The 26783-nt window shown below is 41.7% G+C and overlaps 2 protein-coding genes across 9 annotated transcripts; one reads left to right on the forward strand and one right to left on the reverse strand.

Moving 5' to 3' along the window:
• Positions 1-9955, reverse strand: LOC110332633. The gene is made up of 3 exons (XM_029545897.1): positions 9544-9955; positions 714-1019; positions 1-406 (listed from the first exon to the last, which is right to left on the reverse strand). Exons 2-3 carry the CDS (start codon positions 943-945, stop codon positions 147-149), a joined length of 492 nt encoding a protein of 163 aa, XP_029401757.1. The 5' UTR covers positions 946-1019; positions 9544-9955; the 3' UTR covers positions 1-146.
• Positions 9173-26783, forward strand: Clk4 (CDC like kinase 4). Of its 8 annotated transcripts, XM_029545891.1 has the most exons (16): positions 9173-9328; positions 13119-13279; positions 14150-14216; positions 14756-14833; positions 16594-16652; positions 17884-18106; positions 19168-19258; positions 19653-19719; positions 21301-21417; positions 21502-21668; positions 21849-21943; positions 22204-22333; positions 23652-23734; positions 25255-25334; positions 25981-26071; positions 26150-26783. In XM_029545891.1, the coding sequence occupies exons 5-16, from the start codon at positions 16600-16602 to the stop codon at positions 26288-26290; spliced, it is 1338 nt and encodes a 445-aa protein (XP_029401751.1). In that variant the 5' UTR covers positions 9173-9328; positions 13119-13279; positions 14150-14216; positions 14756-14833; positions 16594-16599; the 3' UTR covers positions 26291-26783. The 8 variants fall into 8 exon arrangements, with proteins under 8 accessions (XP_029401751.1, XP_029401750.1, XP_029401755.1 ...); XM_029545890.1 differs by lacking the exons at positions 14756-14833; positions 16594-16652; XM_029545895.1 differs by lacking the exons at positions 14756-14833; positions 16594-16652; positions 19168-19258 and having other exon boundaries at positions 26150-26782.

Raw genomic sequence — 26783 nt, forward strand, 5'->3', positions numbered from 1 at the left:
GAGTCACTATAAGGACCTTTATTTAACTCCACATTTTTTTCCTTATGGGGTAGAGAAAGATGCTCACACCCACAGGGTTTCACAGTCCCAGGGTTTTCAGAAAATAAACAAAGAAAGGCCACTCATCTTCATTGAGTATCTGGGTGTTATTCCGCGGTGGGCCATGGCTGCTGGAAGCTAGGGTCTCCTGGGGCAAAGTCAGGAAGTAAGTTTGGAGCTGACATTGAATGGTTGGGGTTCCAGTGCTCCCCTCTTGGAAACAGGGAATCCTCCTGTGACATCATTGGCAGTACGTTCCCTTGAAGCTGTGCAGAAGGAACAGCAACACCATAATCCCAAGGCTGGTTCCTGGGAGTTTGAGGGTACACGGAAAGTGGAGGGTTACCAGTCCCATCATCGAGAGGACCTGAGAGGAAGAAGAAAGAATCTTCATAAGCAGGGCAGCCTTACTCTCCCTGAATCTTGTTAAGTGATGGTCTGTTCTGTGTGTCAGGCTTCATTTACCCTAAACGTGTCCGATTCCCATCCCCTTGGGGTGACAGAAGAACGCAGACAAACACGGAGGACAGACATTTACTTTTGCTATGTGCAGTGTAGGCCTGTGGGAACGGGGATCCCACACTGTGGGCTCTGCTCCATCCTCATGAAGGAGAGGTCAGCTGATACTGCTCTCTATAGCACTTGAAAGGGCAATGAATACAAAATAGACTAACCTGGGACATGGCTTCCCTGGGGACTGGAGCCCAGGATCCTGTACAGGGCCTCCGCATAAGGAGAAAACAAGGGTTCAATTCCCGGTCTTTCATTACAGAGAGTCCTGTGCAGATCTCGCAGGCTCAGCAGTAGGTCGAAACAGCTTTCCCAGCTCTTCTTCAGGCCCTGCTGATAAAGGCGCCTGCAAAGAGCCCTGGTCTTCTTGTGGATCTTCCTGCCCGGGTGGCCCATTTCCTGTTCGACTACTTCCCACTCCAGCAGGAAGACCCTGATCTCAGAGTCAGTCCATGAGCTTCCGGTAGAACCTGCAAAAGATGGAGGGCTGTGCTGAGCACCTTTGACGCCTTGTACATGCACATCTGAACTTTCCATAGGGACCTGTCCCACACAGTGACAAATCAAAAATGGCCTCATTCAGTCACCAGGGGATTAGTGACGTGCTAGCAAGAGTAAAATTATCATCTACTTTGCTCTTCATAGCACGCAATACCCTCATCTGCAAGTAAGTTTAGGCGTCTTCAGTTGTAGAAAATATATTACAGAATAAAAGGGGCTGTCACAAGGACATTATCCCTGCCTAGACTCAAGCTTCCTCCCTCTAGGGGAGTGCTCACAGCTGCCAAGACTTTGGGTTTGTTGTAAAAAGCACAGAAACCTGAGACAACTGAGTTCAAGTCTATCCATACAGCTGTTTATATCTGGGGTCTCTTAGAGTCCTGTACGTCTCAGGAAAACAAATACGACAGAAGATTTTGTTTTTTCTCAGAGTTGCCTCTGAATACTTGAGGGGCTTTGTCCTGCCCACTTCCCACTCCATCCCACACTGGATCCTTCAGTGTTTCTCAAACTTTCACCTTGGTTTGCTTCTGTCTGTTCAGAATGAATAATGAAAATATTAAAACCATTTTCTTTCTCTTTTTTTTAAAGATTTATTTACTATTATATCTAAGTACACTGTAGCTGTCTTCAGATGCACCAAAAAAGGGCGTCAGATCTCATTACGGATGGTTGTAAGCCACCATGTGGTTGCTGGGATTTGAACTCAAGACCTTTGGAAGAGCAGTTGGTGCTCTTAACCACTGAGCCATCTCTCCAGCCCCCTAAAACCATTTTCGTCCAACAAGAATCTGTCTCTCAGCTGTGAACAGATTCTGGAAACAGCCTCTTGCAGAATCGCAAAGACAACGGGACTCTTCCTTCCTGATCTGCAGATGCTGGTTCATTCTCACCTAAGGAAACCTTGGTGGTGAAGTGTAACCAGGGAAACCATCTTTGGATATTGGAGTTGTACCCTGTTGGATTGCAAGAAGACCAAAGCCCCTCTCCTTTGAGAAGGCCTCAGCCGCTGCTTCCATTTCACTCTCTTCCCAACTACTTTCTGTATCCGCAGTGCTAAAAATCCATACCAGCATCCCCTAGAAAGTCCAGCTTTGCTACATATCAGATGAACCATATGACAAATAACCAGAGAAAACATAACAAGAGTGCTTGGCACGTGGCTACACCAGCTCTTTTCCAAGAGATGGAGGCAGGTTAAGAGGTTCAGGGTCATTTTGGCTATAGAGTGGGATGTGGGCTAGCCTTGGATCTTTGAGATGCTGCCTTAACAAAGGGAAAACCATAGAGGCCAAAAACAAGGAGAGGGGCAACTTCAGTATCTTTTCAAATTGGGGACATGTGCTCATGTTCAAGGTAGTTAGCCCTGCTTTGCCAAGGTGGACAATGAACACAGTCCCAACACTTTCCATGAGGTTTACTATGAGCACCAAACAATGTCATGCCAGACATACGCTTTTGGGCTATAAAGTTTCTGAGATGAACTGAAAGACAAATTTTCTAGAAATCCCCCGGAAAACACAAACATTGAATCTACCTTTCCAATTCACCTGCATTTTCTTCCCACAGCTTTCAGTGTGTTCCAAAGAGTCTTGGAACTGGGGTTTGATGTGCCTAGTGAGTGATACAGGGTCTGGAGTGTGGAAGGAGAGCTGTGTTCACTTCCCTGGACTTCTGCAAGTCTGACAGCCAGGTGCAGACCCAGTTGTTTATAAAACTCTAGGATGTGACTGAATCAGACCCAGCCTACCTGGATGTGTAGGGTGGATCAGCAAAAGTTAACTGGGACCCTTTAATCCCATCTCAGGAGGCTGGCCCAGGAGGATGACCCATATTTCTGGAACTCCTAGATACTCAGCAAGGCCCAATATCAATTGAAAATATAAAATGCATTAAGTAAAACAAGGTCAAGTAATTAAATTTTCTTTGTGTGTTAGGGTCTCAATACATTGTCCTGGCCATTCTGAAACTCACTATTTAGAGCAAGGTGTCCAGGACATCATACTAATCTATCTAAATGCCTCTGGTTCCCTACCCCAAGCTCTGGGCTTAAAGGTATTTGCCATCAACCTGGTCAATTTGATAATTTGACACATCTGCTAAATATTTTAGCTGCATCTAAACTTTGATTGAAAACCTGAAATATACAGAATGTCTTTAGTCCATTATTTTGCAACTAAGAATCGCCTCTAAGATTGTAGCTAAACCATAATAATTGGGGAGGTGGTGTCTGGCAATATCTTTACCAAGAAGCATAAAGATCAAAACATGGACCCTGGGAATCGCAGGAAAGTACAGCCTGTGGGGAAGGCAGGTGTGGTGGAGCAGTGGGTCCTACTGTGAGAGAGGCCACTCTGGATCTGCTAACTCTGGGCCTGGCACTGAGCCCTGCTGTCTTTCATTTCATCTCAGTTCTATTGACAGCCTGAATGCCTGTGTCCTGAACCCTTTCCTGCTCTTTGAAAGCCCCCAGTTGCTCCTTCTAGCAGGTGTGATGGGAAGGTCTTGTCACTGTGTTCACTTTAACACAAAGGAAACTGAGGGACAGCATGAGCTGAACAGAGACCCATGTCTTTAATTTTCAAGGGTAGAGAAAAACAATCCCTCATTCTGTTCCTTGTTAGGTTTTCTTGGTTTGAGTTTGTTGGGAAATATCTTACATAACCCAGGCTATCCTGTAACCCACTCTGTAGACAGAGATGACCATCAACTTCTGCCCTTCCTGTCTTGATCTCCCAGTTGCTAGGGTTACAGCACTCATATCATGTGATCCTGTGGAGGAAAAAAACCACTGGTCATATGGAGCAGCAAGGTTGGCACTCTCTAAGCAACTTTAATATGGATTTTAAGCCCTGAGACAAGAGAAAGTCAATTAGGAAGACCGAGTGTTAACTCCTCAAAGGATAGAAGCATCTTTTCTCTTTTCTCTTCTCTGTTCTTTGTATTCCTTTGGAGACCCACGCTCTCACTTTATGATACGAAGCAATTGTGTGGCCTGTGTTGTAGTCCAACTGTGAACAAGTCATACTGGTGAGGTCCCTGAGTCCTAAAGTTTCAAAATGAATCTCCTGGCCCAGCTAGTTATCCATCTTTTTCTTCTTTGTGTCTTTTTATGTTCCTTTAAACTACCCTGCCTTTCACCTTGAGAACAGGACCACTTAACCAACTAAGCAGGGCACATATGAGCCCATGTTTCTAAAGCAGAAAGTGTGAGCCTGCACGGGTCTGCATCAGCTCCTCTGTACACATTTGTGGCTCTTAGCTTGATGTTTTTGCAGGACTCCTAACTATAGGAGCTGATGTGTCTTTTACCCATTTGCCTGCTCTTGGGACTCTTCCTCCTCTTGGGTTGCCTCGTCCAACCTTGTCTTTAGTTTTGTTTGTCTGTTTTATATGATTAGCAACAAGGCTCACTGAAGTCAGTTCTTTTCTGAAGTGAGAACCAGGGAGACTCTATTGAGGGGAGAGGGCATATGGGAGTGGGAGGGAACTGAGTAGAGTGGAGGGAGGGAAACTGTGCTCAGGATTTATTGTATGAGAGAATCTATTTTTAATTAAAAAAAAAAGTATTACTTTGTCCAGCAGCCACCTGCCCACCCTTTTTTCCTTCTTTCTTTCATAACCCAGGTTCTCAGCCATGTTGGCAATCCCTCTAGCAGTTTAGCTACAGAGTCATTTGTCATCTTTTTAATCATCGGTACAGGAACATTGATCTGAGCTATTCCTTGGTTTAAGATGAACAACTGAGATCTTTAGTCAGTCTGAATAGGAAGCATCTACAGATCAGAAGTGAAGTATTCCTTGCTTTACAGATGAAGCCAGGAGTTAATTCCCTAATTCATACACTGGTATGTGACTAATAGATTCCTACTGAGTGAAAATAGTTTGAATGCTTTATTTATTTGTTCACTTATTTATTTTACTAAGCAGCAGCAGGTGAAGTTGGAAATTGAGATATAAACAGCTGTGGTGATGTCAGAACTGCACTCGGTAGTCTAGTCTTACATGTATAGGTCCAGAGGCTGGGAAAGTCTCAGAGTGAGGGAGGCTGGATGCCATCCCCACTTCAGGACCATTCTCTTAGACAACCAGGGTCACATCAAGATCCTGTCTTTTCTCTGTTCTTCTTCCTTCAGAGACCCATACTCAGCCAGGCAGTGGTGGCGCACGCCTTTAATCCCAGCACTTGGGAGGCAGAGGCAGGCAGATTTCTGAGTACAAGGCCAGCCTGGTCTACAGAGTGAGTTCCAGGACAGCCAGGACTACACAGAGAAACCCTGTCCAAAAAAAAAAAAAAAACCCAGAGATTCATACTCCCCTTTTATCATACTAAGCAATTGTCTGGCTAGTCAGAATCCCAGGGCTTCCTAGAGTCTTAGTAATCCTTCCAAGGTGAATAAGGCCAGGTCTGGCTGGTCAGGGTGCAGGGAGGGTCCCTAAGAAGTACTCAGATGTGTGTGATGTAAAAATGCTCTCATTGCATTCCTCTGTTCTTTCCAGGTCTTTCCATTAGGGTGACTGAGAAATTAGGGCCTTCCTGCAGAGTGGGATGTAGTTAAACAGGAAGTTGACCTCTCAGGTAGGAAGAGGCGCAGGAAGTCCGGAGCTGTTTCCCAGGGGCTCTATCAGCCAGGCCTGAGGAACAGCTAAAGAAGTTGTTTCCACCTGCTGTTAAGCCTGTAGGATCTAAACTAGACTTCTTGAAGTCAATGAAAAAGACTAAGTGAACCTTTGTCTTGCTCTTATGCAGAGGCACTGCCCAGGATCTTTAGTACACATGGGAAGATGGTGGCCTCCCTGGTTTTTCTCTCCTATATTCACCTTTCAAATCCTCTCTGTCAAGGGGTATGCTGGCTCAACAGAATGTGATAGAGCCTTCTCCTGGTTCCTTCTGTGCAAGGTTGGAAGGATTTTCCCACTCTGCAGACTCCCTCTGTCGCCCCATTTCTTGTTTGTTCAGTACCAATATCATGGTCTCTACTGTTGCATTTTATCATGTTATGAACCTCAAGATTATGAACTGTTTCTAATGGGGGTGTGACCTCGAGCTATTTACAATAAACAAGTAGTTGTGGTGTGGCTCAGCCCTAGCACACACCATTAATCCAAGAGCTAAATAAAGTCAACCATGGGTCAAGAGGCAGAGCAAGTAACCAGCTGAATAAAGTAAACGGAAAGGAGGGTCTTTGAGTTGAAGAGCATTTAGCACGGTGTAGAGAAGGAGAAAGGGCCTTCTCCTGAGACATTAGTAGAGCTTTTTCCTTCTGGGGTATCAGCGGGATAGGAAGGTCAGATGAGCAGTTTCTCTGCCTGAGCTAGCAGGCTTTCACAAGGGCATCTGGCTCCTGAATCTTCATTTGGTAAGTTAAAGGGCTAGGATTTTTTGTTTTTTTAAAAAGGGGTCATGCATGCTAGGCAAGCATTTTACCAACTGAGAGAAAGACAATACATTTTAAATATTGAGAAAATGCAGTAAGTAGAATTGGGGAAGCCAATATGTTGAGTTGTTTTGTGGGATAGGTTCTCATGTTGTCCTGGCTGCCTTAGAGCTTACTGTGTAGAATGACCTTCACATGATCTTCTGCCTTCTACTTCTCACATGCTGGCTTCACAGCTCTATGCTACTGATCTTGGTGTCTGAGATTTATTTATTTAGTGAAACTTAGTCAATGCCACCAATTTTATTCAAGGGACCTTTTATTGAGGGACCCAGAAGATGGCTCAGTGAGTAAGGATGTTTTCTACCAACACTATCAATCTTAGTTTGATCCTCAGGACCCACACTGTAGATGGAAAGAACTGACTTCTGTATGTCTTCCTCTGACCTCCAAATTTATGCCATGGCATAGATTCACTGACCACCCACTCCACAGTCTCTAGATAGATTCAATTAAATTTTTTAATTTAGATTTTAGTTAAATTAACATAGAAACATAGTGACTAGAAATGTGTGATGGCAGTTTTCCATTCCAAGGGGGTGGGAGTAATCTAAGGATCCCCCATTAGAAGAAATTCTACCTTCTCTATACACTTTTGGGCATGACCTAGTCAAAGTTTTGGTAAATGGTTTCTCTCTTGCAGTTTCCAGAACCAATATCCTGAATCATCCTGAAGGCTGACCAAGTGCCTTTGGCAAGTATTTCCAGAGGGTACATGCATCTGTGATCCGGCCCTGGATCTGAGACCCATTCATTGATGGGTCAGATTTAATAGCTCATGCCAGTGATGCCAGCAATTAGGAAGCTGTAACAGGATTTCTACAAGTTCCAGGCAAACTTAGACTAAATAATACGTTCCAGATTATCCCTATGTACACAAAGACTATCAAAAATGAGAGGGGAGTAAAAGAAGAAAGAGTATTTGGGGAAGGAGAGAAGAGAAACACATATAGTTAAAGGAGCAGTCCAGGGCACTTCCTGTAGTCCCTGGGTAGCGTGAATTCAGTTGTTTTCTGCCCACTCCACATGCCCTGCAGAGGACCCTGGCAATTGGGATGCTTTCAACATTGTTTGACTAAATCTTTGTTACTCCTGTGCGGTTTCTCTTTCTCCTTAGGAAGTGTTAGGAATCCTGAATCCTGGGGGAAACTGGGATATTGTCCATCTTGGGCAGTGTAGGATGCCTGAGAGATCCATTGTGACTCATGGTGTAGCCTTTAATCAACTTTGCTCAATGTGAAGGGATTCATTGTTTCATAATGGGAGCTGCGGAGACACATCGCCTTGAAAAGCGCCTTTTCAAGACAGACCCTTTGGGTCTCGCTAAAACGTGGACTAGGAACAGTTTTCTCTAAGAAAAAAGTAAGTTGTTTTTTACTTTGTTGCATGAATGGAGGCAATAAGTATGACAATGAAACTGTAAGCTAGTAGGTTTGAGTGGTATTTTTAGGAGTTAAATCTGTCATTAAAGCAAGGAGCTAATCATCATCTCTTAGAGTTGTCTAGACTACTAAGACTGTCTATAAAGTGATTGGCATAGAGTATTTCATTAATCTGGTTATGAGAGCTCATTCTTATGCTCCCAGCTCTTGGAGAAAGGAGATAAGAGATAGAAGGACCAGAAGAAGTTCAACCCTACTGGGTTAGGCAGTAATTATGGTGTTGGATTCTCAGCAGTTTTGTTTTTGAGTTTTGATCTCATGTAGCTCAGACTGGCCTTGAACTTGCTTTATGGCCCAGGATGACCTAGAATTCCTGATCCTCCTGTTTCTAAATCCTAAGTGCTGGGATCACAGGCCTGCACCACAAAAGCCCAGTTCTCTGAAATTTTATATATATATATCAAGAATTTGATATGTTGCCAGTCACCAGGCACTGGTAGCGCACGCCTTTAGTCCCAGCGCTTGGGAGGCAGAGGTAGGTGGGTTTCTGAGTTCGAGGCCAGCCTGGTCTACAGAGTGAGTTCCAGGACAGCCAGGGCTACACAGAGAAACCCTGTCTCGAAAAAAACCAAAATGCCTTCTGACCACAAATGTTGAGTAACTGTAACAGAAAATAATGAGGCTGCCATGGTTGTAACCGGAAGAACACTGTCAGAAGTCTTAGGACAAACCTCCCCATTCCTTTCGATTGGCTGGCTGAGAAGGTGAGGAGGAAGAGAGAAAAGGCAAGGAGAAACAGAAAGGGTAAGCACCTGCTAAGCTTGTTTTTAGAGGCATATTCAGGTAAACTTCTCCAAATCCAGTTTAGAGCGGAAGCGCCAGGTGACAGACATATCCTGGTCACTGAGCTGCCCTAGCAGGGAGCATTCGGGGACTCTGCGCTCTGGTGGCTCTACCTGGAGCTGAGGCTGAGGGGCGACTGGGACTGGCAGGCGGAGTGCGATGAGCGTCCCCCTTTAAGCTGATGGGAAAAGGTCAGAGGTTGGCCCTACCCAGCGTGGCCACGCCCAGCAAAACTCTTCTTCGAGAGCCAGACACGCGCCGCGGACTTACGGCGGTCTTCCAGGTTCACCTAAGAACAGAAAGAACCTCCGCCTGACAAGCGGACAGAACCTCGTCCTACCCGCGCCTCCAGCGCCGCGCAGCCGCAGTGTGGACGACCGGGCCCCGCCGTCCCTGACGTCACAGACCCCTCGCCCCCTCGCACGGATTGTGGGCGGGCACGAGGCCCCGTGACGCATGCGCGCTGGCTCGGCGTAGGTGGCGCTGGAGCCACCTGAGGAGGTTGTAGGGTGACGGCGCGGACGCCATTTTGTCGGCGTCTGTCGCAGCGGCTGGAGAGGGACGACGGCGGTTTGGCGACATTTCTCGGCCAGAAGGCCGCTGGCTTGTGCGGAGGTGAGGTGGGCAGTGTCGCGCAGAGCTAGGTGTCTTGAGGACGGAGTGGGCTTTGGGCGTCAGCACCCGGAGGATGCGTCCGCGGGGCTGGCGGGGTGCCTCTCGGCCGGCGGCGGCGACGACACCCGAGCTGCCGCGGTTTCGCCGCTCCAGTCAAGGCCCGCGGGCCCCGGGTTCGCCCGACCGTGCGGTCCGACAGCTCGGACCTCGCTCACCTCTTGGCAAACCCTCGGCCGGCCGTCGCAGGAAGCAGCGGGGAGACCCTTGGCGGGACGCATCCCCGGTGCTAGTGTCGTCCGGAGTCGAGTCACCCAGACCCCCAGCTCACCCCTGTGGGCGGCCTCGGCCGTTTGCGTAACCGGAGCCTTTTCCAAAGTCCGATATTCGCCCCGTTGTTCGGCTCCAAGGACCCTGGCCCTCTGCCCGGGGGAGGTAGGGCAGGCACTGCGGCGAGCCCGGTGGCTGGAGTTCACCTCCAGCTTCGAGGATCACACTTGGGAAGGAAGGTTCGTCCTTCGTGCCGGGCGGTCACCCCACACTCGACCCCCCCACCCCACCTCCAGACCTGGGTCGCCCGATTGCCCTGGAACTATGTAGACCAGGCTGGACTCGAACTCCGGAGATTCTCCTGCCTCTGCCTCCTGAGTGATGGGATTAGAGAGCGAACATTGCATTTATATTGTGACAGCTCAGAAGCCAACCCCCTAAACCAGTGGACCGATTGTCACCTGGTCTAATGTTAAAGCTGCAGATATTTGGCCTGACTCCGAACACGCACCCGAGGGCCTCTTGTTCCCCACTTAAATGGGAGGCGGAAACTTCTAAAACGTGGTGGAGAATAATATTTCTAATATGAGCATATACATATGGGTCCCATTGTATCTTTTATTGAAAGAATTCAGAGGATTATAGCATGTTTTTAAATATTAGAGATAGTGTAATATTTCGAGGTAGCCTTTCTTTCCTGTGTATGAGAAGGAACTTTAAACTCATGAGCTCAGAAATCTTTTACTTTGCCATCTACATAAATATTTGTTGGTTTTTTTGAAACAAGGTCTCCCTGCGCAGGCTGTCCTGAAGCCTCCCAGAACTCCACCTGCCCCTGCCTCTAAGGGTGGCATGTGCCACCCACCACACCCGACTAAGAAAAGTATTTCCGATCTTGGCCAGAGATGAGAGGAGGGATGGGGAATGTTCGTTGGGGCCTGTTGGGACTGGGACCCACCTATAGGTGGGTTTGTATATTAGTCACTTGATAAGTTGAGATTTGGCTTGTGAGAGGTAAACTGGCTGTAGCAGTGTGAGGTGAAGGGGGAGGGGGTAACTTGAAGCAAGCACCCAAGACTTGTGAAATCCTAATGGCCAGTCACACTGATGAGTCATTAGAAGCTGTACATTGGACTGCTGTTTGAGAGTGCTTAGCCTGTAGCCAGCCTGGTGGCTTGGGATTCAGAATTCAGTCCCCCCCCCCCAGAAAAAAAAAAAGCCCTAATCAAACTAAAACCTTAAATACAATTTTGATAATAGAAGTAATGTGTCGGCAGAACTCCAGTGGAAATAGGAAGATGAGGGTTTCTCTAAAGAAAGCTTGAGTTTTGGCTTTTGTCTCAAGCAAATTTGCAGTGTTGTCTATTTTACTTTGCCATATTAAAATGACTATATCAAAAGGAATGCTTGACTTACTTTTTTTTTTTTTACCAAGGTACTTATCAAGAACTTAGGATTTTTGTGTGTGTGTGGTTTAATCCATGCTTTCTCATTTTTGACTGAGCAAGAGAAGCCACATTATCAGGAAGATGCCTGGCAGGCACAGAATTAGAAGAACGACTATAGTTTACTGAATATTTGGACAGGGGGTATGTAGGTCGGTGGTAGAGGCTCACCTAGCAATTAGAAACCTCCTCTCCCCTCATTACATCCTCAGTAATCAGGAAATAATAATAGTATCACACCCCGATGTTGTAATGCACACTCTTTCTGAGAAACACTTTGGAAGAGAACTGAAACTGCTTTTTTTGCAAGCCTGGGGTTTAATAGATTCGGTAGCTTATTTTTCAGACATTTAGGCAAGCTGAAGGTAGTCAACTCAATTGGTTTTGTTCCACTTGGGCCTTACTCAGCTTCTCCCCCCCCCCCCCACTTTCCCCCTTTTTTCCCCTCCCAAACCATTAAACTCTGCTTAGCAGAGTTCAAAATTAAAGATTTAGCTATGGAACTGGAGAGACTGCTCTTGTGAAGGACCTTTAGGCTTTAGGGCATCCTATGCCCTCTTGTGGTATCCAGGGGCAACTGCACTCATGTGCAGATCTTCCCCCACCCTACCCCATTCCCATTAAAAGTAATCTTTAAAAAAAAATTTTGACTTAGGGGAACAAAGTGGCTAAGTGGGTAATGCTGTACACCTTTGATCTCTGAGACCCACATGATGAAAGGAGAGAATTAACACTGGCATGCAACAGTCATAGACATGTAAAAGGATAAATGTTAGATACTGAGCCTGGGAGAAATCCATAGGAGGTTGGAGATGAAGTCTGGGAATTGTTACCATTATGGGGGGGAATCTCATTAATGAAAGGCTCTTTACCTTTAAATCAATTACTTGCTTGCTTCTCTCACTTGTAATTATTTCTATTAAACTTTGCCAGACTGAAGGATGTTTATGATACTATTGGGATAGACAATCACTAACTATAGTTGTAGGTGTTATTCTTATATTCCGATCTGGCCAGGAGATGGTGGTACCGGCCTTTGATTCCATCACTCTAGAGGCAGAGGAAGGTGGATCTTTGAGTTTGAGGCCAGCCTAGTTTACAGAGCTAGTGCCAGACCTATACCAAGAAACTTCCTGTCTCAAAGGAAAAAACAAAATCTGTGTGCATTCATTTCAGTCTTGATTTTTAAAATCCAAATTGAGAGACCAGGAATGCAGCTCAGTTGGTAGAATTATTAACATTATAAGTGACCTAATTTTAAAAATCAGCATAAATAGAAGGAAACAAAAAATATTTTGTGTTAGGAGTGTATTTATACATTCTGTCCCATGTGCAGGCCAGAGGTCACAATGGGATATCTCCATGGGTCTCCACATTTTTCAGGCAAGGACTTTCATTGAACCTGGAGCTTGCCAATTAAGCTAGACTGGGCTGGCCAGTGAGTTTCAGGGATCCATATGCCCTGCCTCAGCCCCAGGTCTGGAATTACAGGTCTGTGCTATGATGCCTGGCTTTTTATGTAGGTGTGAGTGATCTGAACTCAGGTCTTCATGCTTGCACAGCAAGCACATTACTGAGTAATCTGTCCAGCCCTTGAGCAATTTTAATTGGCCCTTTAAAAAAATGTAAAGAATAGCCAGGTACATTGACAAATGCCATTAATACCAGCATTTGGGCGGTAGAGGCAGGCATATTTCTGAGTTTGAGGCCAGCCTTGTTTACAGAGTTGGTTCCTGGACAGTCAGGTCTAACTGAAAAACCTTGTCTCAGAAACACAAAAACTTAGAGTGTTTCTGAAGGCAAGCACTAAGTTGAGAATTTGTCCTTGTACTGTGTAGTGAAAGAAAACATTAAAGTCTCCGTGCTATCTGTCATTTAGTACTAGGTCAGTTCCATTCAGCATCCTCTCACATAGGAGTGGCATTGTGTTCTAAGCTTTGGGAAATAGTGTACCTAAGAGCCTATATGACCCTGTGTATGTATGAGGTATTCCTATTTAAGCAATGGTAATATATAGGTATACGACCATCTTTAGCTTCCCACTCACCCTCACTCCCCCTCCCCCTTCTCGTTAACAGATGCGGCATTCCAAACGAACTCACTGTCCTGATTGGGATAGCAGAGAAAGCTGGGGCCATGAAAGCTACAGTGGGAGTCACAAACGCAAGAGGAGGTCTCACAGCAGTACTCAAGAGAACAGGCACTGTAAACCACATCATCAGTTTAAAGACTCGGATTGGTAAATGACTTGTATTTTAAGTTTTAGCAATTTGTCATTTGCTTATATAGCTTTTATCAAATTTGGAATTCAGACATATTTATTCCTTCAAAAAATAAAAAACAGTTAAAAGAATATCATAGACTAGTTTCTATACTGCCTAGACTAAAGCTATGAATTTAATAGTTTGTCCTATGTCTGTCTGGGATTGATGGGAGACAGGAGCTCAGCAAGTGACTAAAACTAAGGGCTCTGAGGATGTAGTTCGGTGCTAGAACACTTTAGAACACTTGCTACCCAATATATGTGAGGTCCCAAAATCCTTAGAAACCCTTCCATCAAAAAAGGGGAAGGAAGTCAAAAGATTATATTCAAGAACATATACAAAGTTGAGTAATAATAATATCCACTGAGTAGTTTTAGCTGTCCATAGGAAGATGGCATATGTATTTGGGTGTGCAAGAAGTGTTTCCCAATTGAGATGTCATAGAAAGTGGTTAATCCAGATGAGAAGAGCAGCAAATGCTATCTGAGACCATTAAAGTGCTTTGAGGATTAGCCATTCATGTTACATCTACAGATTATATTAATAGAACACCAATGGATATGTCTGTCTGAGATTTTTAGAAACTTGCTTTATATTTTGAGAATTGTTTCTACAGGCATTCTCTGGTAATTTAGGATAGAGCCTCAGTAAAAATTTGTGATAGTATGTCTTATAATTATGATATAAAATGTGGAGGTAATATGTTTATATAGAATTAGAAGAATCTTTATTAAAGTTCTAAAGATAAAGAAAGGCTAGGTGAGTAGCTTCTTTCGCTCTGCCTTCCATTAATTTCCCTTTCTCGTTTGTTTTGTTGGTCCTGTGTTTTCTCCTTGTTTGTACAGATGTTCCATTGGGGCTCTTTACCAGATTGCTTTCTAAATTAGCCAGCTGGGGTTACTGTAAAAAACAGTATGTAATTTTTTTTCCTTCTCCATGCTAAAACAGTTGTCTGCCAAAGAGCTTGTTTGTAGTTCTTGTAAACTAATCATGTTTTATCAAACAGTTATGTAAGGGGTGCTGGGTAAGGTTATGGCAAGATTCAGTGACCAGACCTTATTAATGAGCACTGTACAAATTGTACCCCATTATTAATGAGTACAAGATACTCTTTAAGGCTTACCATCTTACAACTACTTATACATAGTGCTAGAGTATATATTATATATGTGGAAAGGTTGATTTGAGGGATTTTGTGTTCATAATAATTATAAAAACCAGTAGTCCAGTTAATCACTAAGCCAGTACTACCATCTTTGACATTGACATCAAATTTGGTGATTATTATTTATCATAATCCAGACTATTCGTTAATTGTAAATATCTTTGAAATCTAAAATTTTATGAACATTTTAATTACTGGGAAGTTGAAGAAGCAGCAAGTGTAAAGGAGTAGCAGTATGGAAACCATTGCCCGTTGCTTGACTGAATTATTTCTGTCTGTTCCTAAGGGATCTTTGTGTACAAATCTTTGCCTGTGGTTATTTCCTGAGAGTAGATTCTAAGAAGAGGCATTTTCAAGTTAAAGGGTATGAAGTTTTACAAGGTTCTTGCTGCATATTCTCATTTCTTGTTCTAGAAAGCTTATAACATGCTCCTTGGTGCTGTCTCTAGTTTTGTCTGTTTTAAATGGTTTTCTTAACCTGAATTTCTAAATTTCTAGTGAATTTGTTGAGATTTTTGAAGAATTTTTATGTCAATTGTTTTCTACTAAAGTATATTTCTTTCTGATGTATAAGATGTTTTTATTATGTATTATTTTAACCCTTTGTCGTATGTATTATAAAACATTTTCTCCTGATTTGTCTTTTGGCAGTAGCCTTTAATTTGGTCTCCCTTTCAGCAGGTTTAATCTATTCTGCCTCAAATACCAGGAAGACCAGTGTAGATGTAAATTATATATATGTATATATTGTGGCCAAATCCTTAAGTATCTCCCTGTAACACAGAGTACCAAGTTTTAACCTTTGATAAACTTCATGTGATTAGAACCACCTAGGAGGTATGCAGACTTAGATTTAGAACTCAGTATGACTGGGTCTTCATTTGTAAACTCTACATTCAGTATTAGTGCTAATAGTCTGTCCTTTAAAAACACCTTTAGTGTGCACAGGGCTTCTAGTGACATATACTCCTGGGTGACAGTTGGTTCTTGATGCAATCATCTACTTGCTGTCTGCAGAGTAGATACATGCATTCGAAGCCTCTGGCTGGCGATGCTGTCTAAGTGTAAGATAGCACTATGCTGCTCTGAAATTTCTTCTGCTTTCCACTTTGTCCAAATCCTGGCTTTCCTTTAAGATGTTTATCTGCTGTCATCTTTGTCATGACTTCTTCATTAATAATTTTAAGCAAATTGAATTCTTTGCCTTCCCCAAGTCTAAGTGCTCATTTGCACCTTTTCAACATTTTTTTTGCATTTGTCTATTTTGATTTTCTTTTTCGTGTGTGTGTGTGTGTGTGTGTGTGTGTGTGAGAGAGAGAGTGTGTGTATGTGTAATCTTAAATTGTTTTATCTGTTGTCAGAGACTTTGCCTTATATGATTTTATTTTGTCTTCCACAGGACGGAAATAAAAAAAGCCAATTCACTTAACAGTTACTGGGCATTTAGTGGATATTTTTAAAAAGTCAAATCTGTTTACTCTGTCTACCATGTCCACAGCTTGTATAATTCTATAGTCTTTAATCTCTACACTTTAGTCTTTGGTTGTCATAATTGGGAAGGTTCTTCGCATGCTAGCTCTGCTCATGATAGGGTCACCACCCCATTTTTATTTTTATTGTTGGTAGGTTGTTTTGGATTGTCAGCAGGGCCAGTTTCATGTCATATTCCAGTTAAAGATTATTACTAGTCTAGTTTTTTTTTTTTTTAATGATAGACTTTGGATTTGGTGGGTGTGTGATACCTTATAAAATTAAATAGGATGCCTGTAGAATTATGACTAGCTTCGTGTTTTTCATCTAGATCTCTGCTTCAGACCAACTGTCTCAGGCCTAGAGTTTAATCCTAATAACCGGACTTGTTTCTCCAAAAGTTAAGGAGAACTTGAAAATGATGCTAGGCAATAAGAAGGCCTAGCTTAAAATAGATGCCAGTCTTGTTGGGTTGTAGTCCTATGGATGTTTCTATTTCTGCTTAAACGAGAACCTGGGAAAGAAAATGACAGCATATTCTGGGGAGTGTAAGGGGTTGGCGGGGGCAGCTGCAGCAACATCTGTCACTCCATTGCTTGTCAGGATTATTTAGCTGATTTGTCTGACTGGGCAGGTGTCCCCTCTCTCCCCCAGTGCTCCATGTGCATCCCTCTTGAAGCTTCGCACTCTGTTGAAGAGGACATTCATCCCAGGTAGAGGGGGGATGGGAAACTGGGCCAATTGAATCTGTCCTTTTCTTTCCGTCAGATCAGGACACTCACCTGGGATCCATTGACTTCCTGAGGTCCATGACCTTCATGAAGTTCTTGCCAAGTTTTGTTTATGCATTTGTACGTTGCTCGGGAGGAAGGAGGGGTCTACAACTTCCATCAGGTTCTCAGAGGAATCTGTAGATGCACTGTGGCACCAGAAAATGCTGTTTGCTGTTTCTTGGGTATTTTAAAAGCAAGAGTCACAGGAAATTAGAAAGGCAGGTAGAATGAATGAATGGGAGGGATGACCACAGTCCTGGACCCTTTCTTGTGTGGAAGGTCTGTTTACATGTGTTTGTTACACTAGGCAAGCCTCAGAAGTTCTGGTCTCTGTTTCTTAAACAGGAGTAACAAAAGCTTAGACATAGAAAGGATAGAGTAGGTGACATGGCAGTAGTAGCAGTTTGAAAATATCTTAGTTTTTGCCGCTGGTAAGCTCTGCAACAATGCTATATCGTTTAAGGATCTTAATTGGGTTTTAGTAAATGAAAGGGCTGAAGGACATTTAAAGCTTCTCATATCTGTGATACACATTCTGGAAGAAGTCTTGGTCAGGGGTATTTAAAATGCTCTTAATTTAAGGGAAAGGAATCTTCTTTTGCCCTTCTCTAAATGTGTGGCTCTGAGAGAGGAAAAGGAAGCTAGTTTCAGATGCCTATGTTCTACGATCAGTGCATTTCAGAATAGGTTTGCAAGTTTGGTCTTGACTTTTTAGATGGTAAAGGAACATTCAATCATAAGCATATTGTAATTGTAGCTTTGTTCCTTGGTATGAAATGGTTGACAGCAGTTTTCTAATGTGTGGGTTTGTTTTGTTTTTTTGTTTTTGTTTTTGTTTTTTGAGATGGGTTCAGTGACCCAGTCTGGCTCCAAACTTGTAGTGTACTTCAGACTGGCCTTGAATCAAGAGATCCTCCTGCCTTCACCTTCCAAGTGCTAGGACTAAAGGCGTGCCTGACTGTAGTAATTTTATATGGAAAAAAAATATGGACCGATTTGGTTAAAAATTATTTCTTAAGCTTTCCTAGATACATATAAATTTCATCTCATTGATTTGAATTTTTTCTTTTATTGAGTTAGCTGTTTAAACCAAGAATTCTTGAAAGTTTTGTTTGAACCACATTATTCCAGAATGAAGAGAATAATTTGAAATCCTTTAATGTGTTCACAGTCACTATTTAGAAGCAAGATGCTTGAATGAGAGAGATTATCGGGACCGGAGATACATTGATGAATACAGAAATGACTACTGCGAAGGATATGTTCCAAGACATTACCATAGAGACGTTGAAAGCACTTACCGGATCCATTGCAGTAAATCCTCAGTCAGAAGCAGGAGAAGCAGCCCTAAAAGAAAACGTAATAGACACTGTGCAAGTCATCAGTCACATTCGGTATGAGTGATTTGTTTTTATTTTGAATGGATTGATTGTAAAGCTCTAAAAGAGTGATAAGTTTCTAAAAGTTTATTAATGCAATTTGGATATGCTCTAATTAAATTCATGTTACTGGAATCCTTAAAGGAAGTGTACACATTCTCATAATTGACCACCTGTGTGTTAGTCAGTCTTCATTTGGCCCACACACTCATTCTGCAAAACAGATCATGCATGAGTTTGTTGGTTTTAAAAGTAAGAACATCTTATTTTGTGGTTGTATAATATATTAAAAAATGAGGCACCCATTTGTTTTCTTCTTTGAATGTAAAGATTTTTTTTTACTTTGAAAGAAACTGCTTTACTGGTAGTTGGAAACAACTCAGGCAAGTCGCCTTGCTGGGGTGTTCAGCCGTTGCTGACTCCTGTGTGGTCTAGCTCCTAGGACAGCACATCATTGTCTGCATTAATTTGCTGAAGTTGTGAACCTGGGTGCTGAGTGGAAAATGTACTGAGAAAGCTAGACATCTTTTATTTGTAAATTTTGAGTTACCATTTCCCTCCCCCAAGTTTTTTTCTATAGACCTAGCAGTCACTAGATGGAAGATTGAAATTAGTCTTTACTTCCCCCTCTTACTGTGGTGATGGCCACTTTTAAATGTTGCTAAAAGAGAACAATTTCAACTAATCTTGACATTTTCCTGACTAACTAGACAGCTCAACTCACAGCATATGGTTATAGCAGAAATTAGTAAATCATGACAATGCGTTCTTTAAACTTCAGACTTCGATTAAATCAGTATTTTAAAGAGACAATTGTGTTGTTTTTTTTCTATTGCCACTTTAAGTATCTTATCTGAAAATCTGTTCCTTGCCATGTTTTTCTTCTGTAACATAAACTGTGCCCTGTGAATTTCTGGGGACTGAATTTGAAATTGCTCCTGCCAACTGTTCGTGGCCTGGTGCTTATCTGAATGCCTGAATATCTCCCCGCTGAATGAATTGCGTATTCTGCCCTGAATTCACTCTGATATATTGATTGGCTGGACGATCTTGGTGCTGCCCACTTGCCGTTCCAGAAGAGCCACCGAAGGAAAAGATCCAGGAGTATAGAGGATGATGAGGAGGGTCACCTGATCTGTCAAAGTGGAGACGTTCTAAGAGCAAGATGTATAGAATATTTTTCAACACTTTTTAAACTTTGCAGACAGAATAATCTTTTAAAGAATAGTTTGTCAGCGGGGGGCTAAAGACTCTTCATTGCTTTTTTGTTTTGTTTTTTGTGGGTTTGTTTGTTCTTTTGTATTTCTTCTTTTCTGTAGAATTTAAATATTTCTATTCTTAAAATTCCAAAATAATCAGTGGAGTTTGAGATTAGAGCAAGACAGATAGCTCTATCTAATTGCTTTGTAGCAGCTGAAAATACAATAACTTGAGCGATGAAACCTTAGTTATGCTTTGCTAAAGATCATTTGGAAATATGCCACACTTAAGCATTCATTGTTTGGACAGCTGGGTAGTTGTGCTTAGGTCCTTAGACCTCTCTTTCTCTCCCTTACTTTAGATGAAATCGTGGACACTTTAGGTGAAGGAGCCTTTGGCAAAGTTGTAGAGTGCATTGATCACGGCATGTAAGTTTGATTTTTCCGTTTTGAACATTCTGCTCTATTTTACAATGTATTTTAAGTGCTTGCTACAACTTTTCTTGAGAGGTATTCAACAGAATTTCTGAAACTCAATTTAATGTATGTGCCATGAGTATTAATTTTGTTGTAAATGGTGAGAGTTTCTCTCAGGTGGAGGTTATTCTGTAATTAAAGGAATGCTCAAGCAGGTTCTGTAGCATTTAGCTGCTTTTGGATTGCAGCATCAATAAAATACATCTAAATTTACAAATTAGTGCATTTCCTGAACTACAGATTCTATTAAGACCTATAGAATAAAGTCTGTATTCTCTGGTAAGATATACTGACCTACCTCATTGCACCATGTCTCATCAGAACCTCTGCTCTGTGAATTTAAAAACTGAATTGAAACTACACATTTCTGAGATGACATTTAATTGTTTTCATCAGAAATAGTTGGAAAGGATATCATTTGTTAGCTTACTGTATATCAGTAGTTTTGGACATAAAGTTTGTCTTTAAATGTATTTGGTGACTCTTAATAATCATAGCTTCTTGATCTGTTATCCACAAATTGTTTGAATTCACACTTGGAAATGTGGTTTTACCCCCATATTTGGAAATGTTTTATTATTGAGCTTAGTGGTACAGCACCTGCCTAGCATGTGCAAGGTGCTGTTTCAGTCCCTAGCCAAAAAAAAAAAAAAAAAATTTAGCCCTAAATTTACTTTTATAACATTTTCCATTATTTTCTCAAAATACTGAGTTTATACTTTTTAGGAGTATCCCTGGAAATGCCCCAACCCAAACCTTGCTGTCTTTGATGTAACTATTTCTCCATACTTACATAAAGCGAGCCTGTAAAGTGCTGGGTAGGGAGAGCTTCATAACTTGGTAGGCGGAGTCTTTACCCAGCCATTTGATTTCCTTCACAGCTTGACAGGCTCGCAGCTATCTTTCAGGACCAATTCTGTATTGTTGTGTAAATTGCTACTTTATTGAGTGAATATTTAGAGCTTCCTCTCGTTTGTGAGAATGTCTTAATGTTCTCATCTGTCTTTGTCATTGAACTGAGGCATAGAGGAGTAGGGTCACTTGTTTAGTACTAGCTCCTGTCCCTTGTCTCTAGCACAGAATAGGTCCAGCCAAGTGAATGAACAAATGCTTTGAACAGTAGCATACTCTGATTCTTAGTGCTCGCGCACTCAAATTCAAATGTTTGTGTTCTACTTTTAAATGTTTTATATAAAATCTAGATAAAATTTTAGAAACAAATGTTAAAATCTCTAAATATTACATGGATTGTTGCTTTGTTTTGGAAAGATGATCTAGAACCTAATATTATAGGCTCTGAAAGACTTAGAACAATTATATGGGAAAATTGTAATGACAATTGTATTTTAGGAGGCTGAGGTAGGGGTTTCACAAGTTCAGTGTCAGTCTGGGCTACATAATGAGTTTAAGCACAGCCTGAGCCACATATGGTGAAATCTTGTCTCAAAACCAAAAAAGAATGTTTTTCACGGGGTATGCAATTTCATCCCACCACTTGTATTTTTAGCATCATCATCATCTTTTGTTTTCAAGGGATGGCTTACATGTAGCAGTGAAAATTGTAAAAAATGTAGGCCGTTACCGGGAGGCAGCTCGTTCTGAAATCCAAGTATTGGAGCACTTGAACAGCACTGACCCCAACAGTGTCTTGTAAGTACACATTGAACCACAAGCTATCATACTGTGTGAGCTGCTCACTTCTGTGCACTCAATTGTTATTTTGATCTCTTTTAGCCGATGCGTCCAGATGCTAGAATGGTTTGATCATCATGGTCATGTTTGTATTGTGTTTGAGCTGCTGGGACTTAGTACCTATGATTTTATTAAAGAAAATAGTTTTCTGCCATTTCAAATTGATCACATCAGGCAAATGGCTTATCAGATCTGCCAATCTATAAATTGTAAGTATTCATGAACATATGGTATATTTTATTGTCTTTATTATCTAATCAGCACATGCCCACTTGCAGGTTACAGGTAAAGCTGACATCCCTTAACCAGCATTTCCACTTCTCATCCCTTTACTCACCTGGCACCAGTTAATAAGTGAGACTAATGATGGTTTTCTGTTTCCGTTGTAGTTCTACATCATAATAAATTAACACACACGGATCTAAAACCTGAAAATATTTTATTTGTGAAGTCTGACTATGTAGTCAAATACAATTCTAAAATGGTAAGTTAAAGACTTGTTTTAATTTTGTCTTTAAAACTAATTTATCTTAGGGATCCTTGAATGAGGAATTTTGCTTCTGAGCTTGTGTATATTCTGATGTTCATCCACAAATGGAATATGAATAGGATGTGTGTATCCCAGTTGGGGATAGAGGGGAAGGAAGGTGGAGAAGGGAGGGTTCATTTGCAAGCCTTTTGAGTAGTGCTACTGAATGTTTTATATCTTTATTGAGTTTCCTCTTTATTCAATTGTGTCTCTAGAAACGTGATGAGCGCACATTGAAAAACACAGATATCAAAGTTGTTGACTTTGGAAGTGCAACATATGACGACGAACATCATAGTACTTTGGTGTCCACAAGGCACTACAGGGCTCCAGAGGTCATTTTGGGTTAGTAGTCAGGAGACTTCTTATCCTTTTAATTGTTGAAGGTCGTGGTTAACTAAAATGATGTTAGGAGGGTACAGAGAAGAGTTTCAGGTGTTTCTCCTGTATGACCCATGTTTGTGAAAGATATTCTGAGTGCTGCTGATATGTGATTCTTAGTTGATTATAACATGGTGGGTGTGCTTGGTGAGAGTGTCATAGTCTTGTGATGGTGAGCTTATGTAGCCATCTGTTTTCACTCCACTGCCAAGGTAAGGCTCTGGTGCACATGCCAAGGGCTTGGTTGGCTAACCTAGACATGAAATAGACATGGAGCAGGAAGAAAGGAAGGGATTTGTAAGCAAGAGAGTCTCTTGTGTTAGCAATGGTGGGAGAAGACTGGAAGTGAAAGGTAGAATTTTTGAACTCAGACAGCACGTGTTATACCTCAAGACTTAAAAGTCACTGGTAGGATTGGTGGCTTGGAAACAAGACAGATCGGGTGCTATTATTGATACAAATCTGAAGTTGGAGTCACTGGAAAAGGAATCTGGAGACTGGGAGAATAGAATACTATTTGTGTGGGAGAAGTTCCCTAGGATGAAGGCAGATTAGAAAGGAAGATGTAGTTGAATGCCACAGTAGAAAGAAAGCAGTTGCTTTAGACGTTGGTGGTCAGGTAATGTTGGGAAAGGGTGAGAAAAGTGAGTTCTATCAGAAGTAGTTTGTGCTGGAGAGATGGCTCAGCGGTTAAGAGCACTGACTGCTCTTCCAGAGGTTCAGTTCCCAGCAACCACATGGTGGCTCACAACCATCTGTAAAGGGATCCGACACCCTCTTCTGGTGTTTCTGAAGATAGTGACAGTGTACTGAAGTACTCACATACAATAAATAAATAAATCTTAAAAAAAAAAAAAAAAAAAAACGAAGAAGAAAGAAAAAGAAGTAGTTCGCTGAGGAATGAATGGGGTGAAGGGCTACAGTTAACCCCCTGAGGAAAAGTATATTGAGGTGGTGTGATTGAAGAAGAAAACTTATATCGAAGCCCAAGCACCACTGTCTACAGATGGAAATGTATTTGCTATGTAAGTTTTCCAATGGTGAGCATTGTAGAATAAACAAAAGTGACTAAATCGGGGCCAGCACCAACCTATAATTCTGCCACTTAAGACTGGAGAAATGCCATGTTCTAGACCAGCCTGAGCCACACGTACTAAAATTGTAAATCCTGAGGTTGCTGATGTGGTCGGTCTCTGAGGTACTATGAAGAGTTCCAGCATGTAGGGAAGGGTCAGCAGTTTATAGCTGTTGGGTGTAACATGCCTGTGTTTGTTTGGAACAGCTCTAGGTTGGTCTCAGCCTTGTGATGTTTGGAGCATAGGCTGTATTCTTATTGAGTACTACCTCGGGTTCACAGTCTTTCAGGTATGTATCTAATACATTTTATTTGATGATCTTTAATGAATTTTATGTTAAACATGCTATATTTAGCATTCATATTGAATATTTGCCATAGAATAATCATTGAAATTAAAACGTAAATATCATACTTCTGAAACCACAGTTGATTGAATTTCTACTACTAGTGAGGTTGTAACTTGTTTCAAATGTGAATGATACCTTTTAACATAGTGCTCATGTAGAGTTCATATTATATGTCCTAGGTTTGTTTTTTTTTTTTTTTTTTTTTTTTTAAATTAAGCTTCATAAATTGGTGTTTAATATGGCTAGTTACAATTCTGCTCTGGCTGTGTTAACCTTGTTTCTAAAAACATATACTAATAAAGCATAAAAATGTGGGACAAGCTAGACATGATGACACATGCTGATAATTCTCTCACTCAGGAGGATGAAACAGGTGGATCGAGATTGTGATCCTCAGCTCTGTAGTGAAAATAAGGCTGGTCTTGGCTACAAAGGGAGTCTGTCTCACAATGCAAACCCTGCTCTCTAGAACGGAGATTGGCAAATGGTGTGCTCCTGTGGAAGTACTCCCTGCTGACTGTTACAGAGAAAGGGCCTATTGCCAGCAGTTCACGCTAAAAGGTTTTTGGTCTGGCCCCTCAGAGAAAAGTTGGCCAGCTTCACTCTAGAGCCACCATCTCACCTGTGTGTATAGCTGTTGCTCTTCCAGCTTAGCCAGCCCCAGCTCTGTGCTGCACTAGTTTTACGAGTAAGGTCTTTGACTTGGGTGTGTTGTCAGCTTTACTTATTTGTGAGCTATGTGCCTTTGTCTTAATCTCCTTAAAGTCATATTTCTTTTTTTTTTGGTTTTTCGAGGCAGGGTTTCTCTGTACAGCCCTGGCTGTCCTGGAACTCACTTTGTAGACCAGGCTGGCCTCGAACTCAGAAATCTGCCTGCCTCTGCCTCCCGAGTGCTGGGATTAAAGGCGTGCGCCACCACGCCCGGCTTAAAGTCATATTTCTAAACAAAGCTCAGAACTGTGGTGGGAATTGTTGGACTGGCTATATTACCTGGGATTAATGTTAGTGATCTAGTTAAATAGTTCATCAAATAGAAATTGTTGCATTTTATGTTAGATACTTTTCATGTTGATTACCATATAGACCTCCCCAGTGTATCTTAGACTGTATAGTGTTTGCACCAGACAAAACAGCTGTTTCAATGTCATTCATCTTTGAAGAATTTATTATGTAAATTGTGTAGCTGGCTAGTCTGGCCTTTTTGTTGTTACTAATGATGTTTATTTATTGGGGGTGGCTGCATTCATGTGGAAGACAACTTGTGGAGATTGGTTCTTCCACCGTGGGAGTCCCAGGAATTGAACTCATATTGCTGATCTTGGCAGCAAGGGCCTTTCACCCATTGAGCCATCTCTATCCTTAGTCTAGGCTTTTTATATCAGCCTGTATTTTATTTTCTTTTTTATGTGCATGGGAGGAAGGTAAAGAGTGCTAAATTCCTTTTTCCCAAATTATTTTAGACTCATGATAGTAAAGAGCACCTGGCAATGATGGAGCGGATATTAGGACCCATCCCAGCACACATGATCCAGAAGACAAGGTGGGTTAAGATGCATGCAGTGCTTTTCTTAGACTATAAGGACTACAGATTTTAAAGAGAAAAGAAATTCTGTACAAGTGATAACTTGTAGCTGTTAAAGGTCATTTTCAGAAAATAATTCAGTATTTGTGCTCTTGTAGAGAAGGGGGCTTTAATTTCGTACTGAGGTTAACTTTATGCAAGTGTTTCTCTAAGTTGATAAAAGCCAATACATATGAGAGCCCATTCTTACTGGAGTCTGTCAGTCTTGTTTGAATTTCCTGTTGTTGCAAGCCAGCTCTGTGCCCTTGAACAGGATACTGTAGTGTTTCCTAGCTCATCTGGGAAGCTGTTAAAAATTTCCTTCCCCATTCCAGATCTGGTGAGATAGAATCACAGCCAGGAGTCATCCCTTTTAAAGTGAGCATTTTCTTATTTGCAAATAACATAGTTGAGATAACTAAAGTTCACCAGGGTAGATGAATAAAAGAAGATACTATGTTAAGTATCATGTATATTGCTGCTGATATTTTTAAAATTTCATACTAAATGTCTGTATTTCGTGAAAGATTTGTTTCTGTCTTGTCCCCACCAGGGTTTGGGGACAAGGTAATGATGTAGAACTTTAGTTATTTTTATTAATTTCAACTTTTTTTTTCTCTTGTAGGAAACGCAAGTATTTCCATCATAACCAGCTAGATTGGGATGAGCATAGTTCAGCTGGGAGATATGTTAGGAGACGCTGCAAGCCGTTAAAGGTAAAGAAAAAAAGATAAATGATTAAGTAACATCTTCAGTCATGTCTTCATTTAACAAGGCCATCCCCTCACCCCCAGGAATTTATGCTGTGTCATGATGAAGAGCACGAGAAGCTGTTTGACCTGGTTCGAAAAATGTTGGAGTATGACCCCACAAGAAGGATTACCTTGGATGAAGCTTTGCAGCACCCTTTCTTTGACTTATTAAAAAGGAAATGATGGAGTCCGAGGTCTTCTGTGTGCTTCTCTAGGAGCAGTCACTTCCAGACTGTGTCAGTCAACTAAACATTCGAATATTTTTGTAAACATTAAATTATTTTGTACAGTTAAGTGTAAATACTGTATGTTTTGTATCAATAGCATAACTACCTTGTTAAGTATGGTGTTGATAATGAATGTAATATAAGAGTTACAGTGAATTTCCCTTTTGATGTAAATTGCCATTTTTAAAGGCCTTTAGAATGCCCTTTGTGTCCAGTGATTGGCCTTGTCTTTTGTACATGAAGGTTGACTCGGAAGTGATTTTTTTTTTTTCCCCCTCAAGTAAAAGGAAATCTTGACCACTTTGTGATTGAGTATTCTTTATACACCTTAAATGTAGAACTTTTCATGACAAGGTGGGGGCTTTATTTATTTATGTTGGTTTTTTTGTAATTGATTATTGAACAGGCAGCATTCTGGGTGGGCAGATTTTAAAACCCAAAACTCAAAA

This window comes from Mus pahari, chromosome 14 (assembly GCF_900095145.1).
Source record: "Mus pahari chromosome 14, PAHARI_EIJ_v1.1, whole genome shotgun sequence".
NCBI lineage: Eukaryota > Metazoa > Chordata > Mammalia > Rodentia > Muridae > Mus > Mus pahari.